This window comes from Harpia harpyja, chromosome 3, assembly GCF_026419915.1.
Source record: "Harpia harpyja isolate bHarHar1 chromosome 3, bHarHar1 primary haplotype, whole genome shotgun sequence".
NCBI lineage: Eukaryota > Metazoa > Chordata > Aves > Accipitriformes > Accipitridae > Harpia > Harpia harpyja.
Window position 1 is genome coordinate 38,296,123 of NC_068942.1, and position 9,965 is coordinate 38,306,087.

Here is a 9,965-nt window from a genome sequence, read left to right on the forward strand (position 1 = left end):
GGGGCATTACATTCTCCAGAAATGAGCTCCTTGAATACAAGTATATGGTTAACCTGCCATATGCTGTATTGGTAACCTAGTGCAAACAGGATCGAAGGTACCAGTAAGTGATAATTTCCGCATCTGTGTTCCAGTGGTTTCTTAAACCCTGTGTTCTGCCAAGCTGCTGTAGAGAGAGTGGTGGGGCTGTCGAGGGCACTTCTGTGTTCCTACAGGGCAGTTGGGACTGACGGCGGGGTCCACCAAGGCGGGTAGTAGGAAAGCAGGAGGCTGGAGGCTTCATCGTAGTGCAATTGGTGCTGTTTCAGTTGAGCGAAACCCTGGTTTGCCTCCCAAAATACATAAACTTCAAAAGTGCATCATCTTGAGCATGCATGAAACTTTGTGACACCACTTGAGTGTAATTTATAATCTGCTCAACAGATAGCAATGTTTTTAAACTGATCCTAACAAAATCCTGAATTCAAAATAGTGTATTTGCATCTGAGTCACCAAGCCAACCCCTTCAACCTTTATCCAGACGTTCATATAGCTCAGACTGTATATTCTCCAGCAAGACAATATTTTCATGCACTAGTGCCATCCTAGCTCAGCTTTTTGATGATATTCTCTGCTCGAACTGGACTTGTCTGCAGCCACTCCCTGCCTCCATCACTCCATACATATCCTAGACATTAAAGACTGGAGGCATAGTTGGGAAAAGGATGAAAGGTAGAGATTGGACGTATGTAAAAAAACAGCATAAAAATAGAAGAAAGCTGGGTGGGACACTAGTTTACTAGAAGTTATACTTCAAATAAAATGTTAATCTTAATTCCTACATCCTGGGGCGGGGGTGTTGGGAAGCAACAACCAACCTGCTTTATGAACTCTGTAAATCTGTCTTCTACTGTCATAGCCCTAACCTGACCTCTAAAACCATTCTCTGTGGCATCTTGCTTCCAGGCTTCTTATTCCTGCCTCACCATTTCTCCTCTCCATCTGTTGGGCAACAACAGCTTGGAAAAAGATTAACTAGGTCAAAAGCTAGCAGTTCCCACTTTGAATGTCACACATGCCTCCTTTGTTGAGCATGGAAAATTAAGAGTATACTGGTAGAAAGGGAATTATGGGTCACACCATCTAAGCACATGCAATGAATGTTCAAAATTAATGTACCTATAATGGCAGCAGGAAACCTAGTAGAAACAAACAAACAAAAAAATCAAACCCCGCCCGAGTAGACAATTACATTTATTTAATTCCACACTACAACGTGTAAGAGAGAGAAAGGTTAAAGATCTCTTTCTATAAAATAATTGTACTTCTGATTTTGAGGATAGAGATTGTGTATTTATTATGTTTGGCTTGTAAAGTGCCAGTGCTGTACAAAAAAACTTCATGGAAGGGGTAAAATCTGCTGAAGAAATAACTAGGTCATGATCCTTAGGAATTTAAATGAGATTTAAGGAAGTATATTCCAAACTGATAACTGACACAAAGCAGTGTACATGTGTAAATATGGTGTGCAAATACTAGAAAGCTTCATGGAATACATACATTTTCAGGTTGCTTTTTAAAGAAAAATTAATACATGAGATGGGACATTACTGTGGGCACACAAAATGTGATACCACATGAGAAGATAGCTGAAATTAAGTATGTGATCTATATCATGAAACACAACAAAATCTGCTTAGCTGGTTACAGGAGAGGAGAAAAGATACTGTATTTGGCTGAAACCACAGGGGGAATATAAGGAGGCTGAACTGAATTATCTGAAATGAAGTCAGCTAGGACACCAGTGTAACATCCTGGAAAAAAACCTGCCAGGACATCTCCCCAGTAAGCATCAGTGATCAAGATAGATAACACATCTAAATAGCACTGCCCCCTTCAGCACAGCCCACTTAAATAAATGACCAACCAACCAACCAAAAAAAACCAGGAAAGGGTGAAATGCACTTTACAGTTTCATCCTATTTCATTTAAAAATAAAAGCTTGTGTACAAATCCTTAGAGGGTTGCCAGCGCAATGCAGAAAGCAGGACAAAAAGGTGTGGCGTATTTGTACAACGTCCTGAATAATGTGGAAAGCATTCAAAATAACCAAGGATGCAGCTGAAGTCAGGTGTGTCCTTTCCTACAGTAGTGTCCCTTATTAAGTGCCTCTCTTGGTCCTGGCCAGGTTAGAATGATAGAAATGTTTCAGGGATGCTAAATGTGAAGGCTTCTCCTTCCAGGGCCAGGAAGCCAGCAGGAGGGTGGTATTTGCAGGGCAGAGCCCCTTGCACAGATCACGAAAGATTTCATCGGCCAGCTGAGAGAAAAAACTAATCCAGAGATTTTTATCCAGACCCTGCATAGAGCGAACCTGATAGGCACAGTAAACACCAGTGAAAAGGAGCCGGTCAAACTCTGTTAGAGGCAAGGGAGTATCCGTCAGTGAATAATATCTCAGATGCTGCTCAATCTCTGTCAGTGTTTTGGGAACGTCACCCTCTAAAATCTTCATGAACCGCCGTGCCGGGCGCAGGGAGGCCAGCTCTTCATCCCACAGCCGGATTGTCCTGTCGGCCCGAATATCCAGCCCTCCCCAGAGCATCTGGAAGAGAAGAGCAGCATGCGCACAGGAAGCCCAGCACAAACCCTCCGCCAGTTATAACCGAGCTGTAAAGCCATCTGCAACGCTGCCAAATCTCGGGCCAGACCGAGAGGCAGCCGCTCCCTGACTCGCTGCCCACAGCCCGCCTATTCCCACTCCACGTCCTTCTCCGCCAGCCCCACACCCCTTTTCTGACCGGCCCCACACCTTGGTTTCCCCGTGGGACCCATCCAGCCCCCGTCTCCCACCCTGCCTCTCCCGCTGCCGTGGCTCCTGCCTTGGGTGGGGGGCTTGGCCATTTGGTGAAGGATTCACCTAAACCTGCGGGGTTTGTCCCTGCCCAGAGGTGAGAGGTGCCGCGGAGGGGGTCAGAGCCCCCTTCAGCCGCACCCCACAATGGGAGGGAGCACAAATGCAATCAGAGCATCCCTGAGGCGTTTTCCAGGCACTCCCAAAATCCGGCAGGGATGAGAGCAAGCAGAACGTGTGAGTTTTTACGTGCAGGCAGGTGGGAGCGCGGGCACTAACACTGCCTCGGCCCACGGGCCCCCAACGCCCAGGAGACCTCTAACACGACGTTGGCGTCCTCGGGGCCATGATGGCGTGTGTTGGCACCGGCACCGTCCCTGCTGTGAGGATGTTCATCTGGAAGACATCAGGCAGAGTTTGGTAGCACAAGACCGTGGCCCTTCCTGTTTATTTATGTCTTTTTGTTGTCAGTAATGTCTTCAATATTTCTGAGCTGCCACTCACAGCTTGCCAAACATGACAGATGCTGACCACGGGATTTTGATGAGCAAAACAAGCTTTTTTAAGAGACGCAGAAGTGGTTAAGGGAGGCGAGTGTAAGTTTTGGATATGACGGCCCTTAATCCTGCCAACAGAGCTAAAGCGTACAGCAGCAAAGGCACTTGCTTTGACAGGCAGTAAGGAAGTCCCTCACACCGAGTATGGGTGGGTTTTAAACTGATGGGTTTTGGTTGCTTGACAATTTTTGCTGGAGAAAGTAATGCTGCCCAATGGAAGAAGGGTGCTGGGAGGTTCCTCGACCTGCTGGTGGAAACATAACCTCATGCGTATCCTGGTTTTATACTTCTTCCCTGAGCATCTGCTGCTGGTGGGGGCAGAGTGTGAGGGTAAAAGAAACCCAGTTGGATCCACTATGGCTCTTCTCATGTCCAGCTAATTCCTTCCCGGGCTACGTGACATCATTTAAACTGGGAAAAATAGATACAAGGCCAGAGGAAAGGGAGTTTATTAATATGAAAGTCACATTAGTCCTAAGAATTCTTCAATTTTCATTTACTAATACTTCTAGTGCTTTAACTTTCGGCATTTATTTTGCTTTTATTTCTTTCTTTGTGAAAAAGGAGACACAAGTAGCCTCGGTCCAGGACTGAGAGGGAGGCTGCATCCCCTCCCTTCTCTGTGTTGATCAGTGTAGTTGTGTAGCCAAGACCCTCTTCTACTTCTTAAAGACTCATCCTTCAGGTCAAGAAACATGAAATGGAAAAAGTTTGTATAAAATAGTGAGCTTTCTGACACTTTTTTTTTTCATTTTTATATGGACGAAGGCTTTTTTATATAAAAAAGAGGGAGAATTTATGTGGAGTACTCCAGAGTTAAGGTCAGCAGGTGCTTATAAAAAGCAGGAAAATGATTTAATACTGTATGTGTGTGAGCACTACTACCAAATCCCGCTTCCAACTTTCCATTCTTGATTAAAGCTTTTCAGGGAGATGTACGAGCTGCCTGAAGAAGCGCACTGCCACCCCCCAGGCTGTGAAGGTTTGTTTCTCTGCACAGCTGCAGGCTCCCTGATCCAAGCCAGCTCTGGCTTTGGACTGTGAGCAGGGATGTAGTCGCTCTTTCCTACTCCTCCGTGGATGTGCCAGCAAGGCTTTTAGCTCAGGTAAAAATACTGCATCATCTGAAAATTTCTTTGCTGGTCTTCTCTCTGCTAACTGATCTGCTAATTTCACAGATCCCTGTACTGAGAGATGTCTGACTGGCTGCAAAGTCAGTGAATTTGTTGAATAGCTGCCAAACTGCTGTTATTAGTAACTGTCTCATAAATATATGCCGTATTAGATTTTTGAGTAGAGTAAAACAAAAATTAAACAAAGCATAAAAAATGATGTATTGAAATAATAACAAAAATATCCTCCGGAGATGGGAAAATGGTCCCTTACTTACTTTATCATTCAACGGGGGGGGGGGGTGTCCCCCAAAAAGCATCTAGAAAATCCACAAACATTATTGCAGGAGCAGACTTTTTCAGTGGAGACCCAAGACCCCCCCCCCCCGGCCACCAAAAATAGCAGCAGGTCTTCATCCTGCAAGCAGGTACAAGTGCCTCCCCCAGTGAACAGTCCAGCCGGGACTCCAGCTCGCTCTCTCATGTGTCAGCACAACTAGCTGAAGCATTTGACCATATTTGCAGAAGCAGGCAAAGCGTCGCGCCGCCGGCATTGCACGAACGTTTGCTAAGCCGAGAAGCCTCATCGCTAGCGGGTGCTCTTCCTACCTGTCAGCCTCTGGGATCCGGCAAACATGCACAGGATCAGCCAGGCGTTGAACTGTACCTGGGCCATAGCAGCCCTGCCCGGTAGCCGCTGCCACGTTCTCCGTGGACAGTGCCGTGCCTGAAGTGAGAGCGGTTTGCCGTGGCGTCTTCCCTTGCTGCTTCTGGTCCCAGCAGCCTCTGTTGGAACAGATCCATCTTTCTGTGTTTCGGGTTGCAGTCCCGGGAAGGGCTTGCAGTTCCACTTGCTGACCCCGAAGGATATTTTCCATCATACTTTGGAAACTTGGAAGACTTTGTTAACTTGGAAGACTTTGTTGTGAAGTTTTTGGCAGAATTGTTTAAGCTGCGTTTCCAAAGACTGATTTCCCACTGCAGTTTATTATAGGAAGCTATTAGTTGCAAGAAGTTTCACTACACGATTGCCTCTGAAGAAGGGAGGACCTCCTGGTCCCTTCTGACTCTGCACAGCGCCTGTCACATCTCTGTGACACTTTTGCTCAGCTCCTTGGCTTCATTTTCATGTTTCCTTTTTCCTGAGTTTGAAAATCTGCAAACAATCCTGAAATGTTCACCAACGGATAAGGCCAGCAGTTTGTGCAGATTCATGGAAGGGCAGTAGCAGCCAAAATACACGAGCAGTCAGAAGAAATGTCACTTGTTCAGTTCTGTATCAAACCTCCTGGAGGGACAACTCAATATACTGACTAGCAAACAGTCAGGATCAGAGCCAGCCAGGCTTTAGCACCTCATGGTCCTCTCCTGTGACGAGACTTCTGGGTTATGATGAGTACAGTCTGCCTTAGATGTTGTGAATTACGTAGACGAAACTTCATCTGATTCCTTTCACACCAGGTATCTGTTCTCTACACATCTTTGCACTTTTATTAGTGCCCAATCCCCAGTCAAGCTGTTCTGTATTTCTACTCTGTAAGGCACAGTATGGTCCTGGGTTCTCCAACAGGTTCTGGGATGCCAGGGTTATAGAAATATGGAATAATATGTATAAAGAAGTGTCATGGTTTAACCCCAGCCAGCAAGTAAGCACCATGCAGCCACTCACTCACTCCCCCGCCACCCAATGGGACGGGGGAGAGAATCAGGAAAAAAAAAGTAAAACTCATGGGTTGAGATAAGAACGGTTTAATAGAACAGAAGGGAAGAAACTAATAATGATAATAATAATATTAAAATGACAGTAATAATAATAAAAGGATTGGAATATACAAGTGATGCACAATGCAATTGCTCACCACCTTCTGACTGATGCCCAGTTAGTTCCCGAGCAGCAATCCGCTCCCCCCAGGCCAATTCCCCCCAGTTTATATACTGGGCATGATGTCACATGGTATGGAATATCCCTTTGGCCAGTTTGGGTCAGCTGCCCTGGCTGTGTTCCCTCCCAGCTTCTTGTGCCCCTCCAGCCTTCTTGCTGGCTGGGCATCAGAAGCTGAAAAATCCTTGACTTTCAACTAAACACTACTTAGTAACAACTGAAAACATCAGTGTGTTATCAACATTCTTCACATACTGAACCCAAAACAGCACTATACCAGCTACTAGGAAGACAATTAACTCTATCCCAGCTGAAACCAGGACAAGAAGTAATAAAACCACCTCCCTCAGGTTAAAGGGGGAAAGAACTCTGCCTAGAAAAGAGAGGAGTTGGAGCTGAAACACATACCTTTCTCAGCAAGTTACAGTGTCAGTTTGTAGTGACTACTGTCACCAGATAGTTTACTGAGGGTAGGGATGATGTTCCAGTTAGTAAGTTGTCAGTGTGCAAAGTGGCATGTTTTCTGAAACTTCCAGGCTCTGTAGCTGTACCTGGCAATATGAGAACCCACACCAGCTATGAAGAAAAGCAGCATATAATGCAAGAGTCCCAGATTTGTCATGGGAGGAGGGGCCCTCAATATCCATAGCCATTCTCACTCCCAGTTTGGATCAAAATAAGACCAGTGGTTCTGTCATAGCCTTGGCTATCTTCAAGTCAGGCTACACTTCTTTCAGTTTTCATTACGTTCTGCTGCTTACACTTTAGTTGCATCCCTTTCTTCTGGGATGAGATATCTTTTATTAAACTGTGAATCACATGCTACGCAAGAGGCAGACACCGATGACCCATCTGTGCAGTGAGATTGATGTGCCTTCTGGTTTGTGCCAGAGTCCCTTACAATTCACAGTGTATGCATGACTGTCTAGAAGTCACTACGCAAAACCCCTTGCATCTCATGGGCCATGAAATGGCCTCCCTTTAGCGTGTAGCACGTGGCACAAGGAGGAGTCCAGGATTTTGGCCAACATCTGCAAAGGCCATATATGATTGTATCAACAGGAAAATTTCCTAGGAACAGCTTGCAGCTCAGGTGCCTAGAGGAGGATGCCCACGTTGGTGGGAGGGAGAAGAAAGGAGGCTAGAGTCTGTGCTTAGGTGACTGATAGAGTGGCAGGCGGGGGACAAGCATCAGTGGCAGATGATGCTTTGAGCTAGGGGGATTTTGTAGAATCGCCTCACAACCTCGCACAGAAAGGCAATTGCAGAGTGATAAACATATCCCTTAGTTGTTTGTAAAGCTGCAGTAGTTATATGGTGCAGAGAAACAAGCCTGAGTTTCTGACAGCTGCACATAGTCCCCCGCGTGTACGATTGCAGTGTTAGGCGGTGCACCTGCTCCTCCTGAGGGATTTTGTCCTTGCCAGGTATTCACAGCTGAGCGTGCACAGCCCTGCCCCTCTGCACTCCCCCTGGTCATACCGTCTGCTGTAGGAGCAGTTGCAAAACGTCACATCAAGACGAGTTTCTGCAGGGGCACCTTGACTGGTTTCATCTTTTCCACAATGACCTCCTTGAAGCAGGAAGAGGGGAAAGGGGAACAAGATATGAGGGATCAAAAACTTGCAGGAGCTGGTTGGGTGCTGGTTAATACAGCACCAGAAGAGCCTCTTCGGCAGGGAGGTTTCTTTGAAATGGGACTGCAGGGAGATAGGCAGCATCTTCACAAAAGGGAAATTCTGCTTATAGAATTGGAGAAGTCTCTTGCTTCGAACATCTCGCCCAGAACTTGGGGAGACCACAGTCGCCAGCCTGGGTCTGTCTGGCAGGTGCTCAAGGGAGGAAGATGAGGAGAAGAAGGTGGTTGAGGAAAGAGGGGAAGGAAGAAGGACATACATGGCTCCCAGAGAAGGTGAGGTTTGAGTCATTGGAGGGGAAGAAAGATGAAAACTTTGAGGGAAGTAAGAGAGAAACACTGACTGTAACCAGAGGGGACCTCTACTGTTATACTGGTATTTTCCAGGTGTGGTGCTGCTAGTCCTTATGCAAATGCTTTCCTTGTCTTTTTCTTTCAGTTTTTGTGAGCAGCATCCACTGCTTGAAGGAGTAATGGGCTGTGTAACAGTGACAGGGAGGGCCCCATCCCACTGCACCTACTGCACAAAAGGACCCCCCGCCGGGCCTCACAGAATTGGGAGATGTCATGGGATGCAGTGTGATGGATGATACGGGGCATGCTGTCATCCAGCCTGTCCCTCACGAGTCCCATAAGCTCTGTTCTGCAGGAGTGCAAGGTCCAGCCAAAATCCCCATCTGGATTTTGACTGGAGATCAATTATAAGGGCTATCCAGACTCTGTATCCATGATGTGGGTGGATTACCTGATACCGTCAATAGCCACATGCTCAGGGAGGAGAGTCTGCTCGCCTGGCTGTAGGAAGAAATGCCAGAGTTCTGGAAAACACCAGCAAAACCTACTCAGCTGGGGAAGCTCAACATGGTGACTGTGAGTCATCACCTAAAGTCTGTTTGTCCCCGCAGTACCAGAAAAATCTCTCTTCTGAATAGCGTGTCTGGAAGTCAGCTACATCTGACTTACACCTCATCCAACGTCCTCCTACAGCTGGGAAATCCAACCCCGGCAAACAAGCCTCGCGGAGGCTGGCAGTGTGGACCAGGCAGGGACAGAGGATTTGGAAGACAGCTTTGTGCTTGACCAAGCTGACCACAGCCTTGCCCAAGCTGACCACAGCCTTGCCCAGCATGAAGCAAGTGCCCACCAGCCAGAAGAAATCCAGAACCAGCAGGCTCCATAGGCAAGAACGGCCCCTGGATCTCCGGAGTGGAGGAGGTAATGTGCCAACACTGGTGGTACTTTTTGAGGCTGTGTAACTCTCTTGTGCCCTGGGATAATGCGTCTGGGTGAGCAAATCGCACTCTTCATAACCGCCCAGGCTTCTCTAATGAGAAGAGATTTGGGTCCATTAGCAACTATTCCACATATTAAAGACCTGCTGGAGCCAATGCCTGTCCCCACAGGGCCGGCTACTTTTCCAGTACACACATTCTTCAGCAAACCTTGCATGTTGTCTAACTTGACAAGGCATTGTGTCTAACATTTCTTGATATTACGTCAATCAAATTCTCCCTCTGCACAAATGTTATGTTTAAATGGCAGTTTTCCTTCTGTTCCTGCCACCATCACTCTTCTGACTTATCATACTGGGAAATACGAATTTTTTACGATACACAGACCATGAGTCTTGGCATGGTACCTCAAGCAACCTGGGATGGGGGAGGGAGAACGTGGGGGGGAAAATGTGCTTTATAAAGAATTTTCACAGTAACAGAAGTTGTGCCAGGAACTTTTCCGTCTTGTGCAATAGGCATCGGCATGCAAAAAGAGCCACTGTAACAGAAAACAGAACCAGCTGTGGAACACGTTGTAGGAAGGACTAAAAGCACATTTCCTATTTAATTAGCTCAATTGATGGCAAATCCAAAGTGGAGCTAAGAATTGTATAAAACCCCAAACTTCTGCTGATTTGTGTTCCCTTCTCTTTCCTCTTTCCGATTAAGAG

The 9,965-nt window shown here is 46.6% G+C and overlaps 1 protein-coding gene across 1 annotated transcript; it reads right to left on the bottom strand.

Moving 5' to 3' along the window:
* Positions 1–1,215: 1,215 nt before the first annotated feature.
* On the bottom strand, positions 1,216–5,351 carry FAM180B (family with sequence similarity 180 member B). Its single transcript, XM_052781963.1, has 3 exons — positions 5,112–5,351; positions 3,150–3,229; positions 1,216–2,584 (listed from the first exon to the last, which is right to left on the bottom strand). Exons 1-3 carry the CDS (start codon positions 5,176–5,178, stop codon positions 2,141–2,143), a joined length of 591 nt encoding a protein of 196 aa, XP_052637923.1. The 5' UTR covers positions 5,179–5,351; the 3' UTR covers positions 1,216–2,140.
* Positions 5,352–9,965: the final 4,614 nt, after the last annotated feature.

What these genes read in the sequence shown, in the direction of transcription:
- FAM180B (XM_052781963.1), bottom strand. Translation starts at nt 5,178, where the DNA reads ATGGCCCAGGTACAGTTCAACGCCTGGCTGATCCTGTGCATGTTTGCC. An exon ending in CGGATCCCAGAGGCTGACAG is followed by an intron (nt 3,230 to 5,111) that starts GTAGGAAGAGCA and finishes GATGTCTTCCAG; the next exon opens with ATGAACATCCTCACAGCAGG. An exon ending in ACGCCAACGTCGTGTTAGAG is followed by an intron (nt 2,585 to 3,149) that starts GTCTCCTGGGCG and finishes CTTCTCTTCCAG; the next exon opens with ATGCTCTGGGGAGGGCTGGA.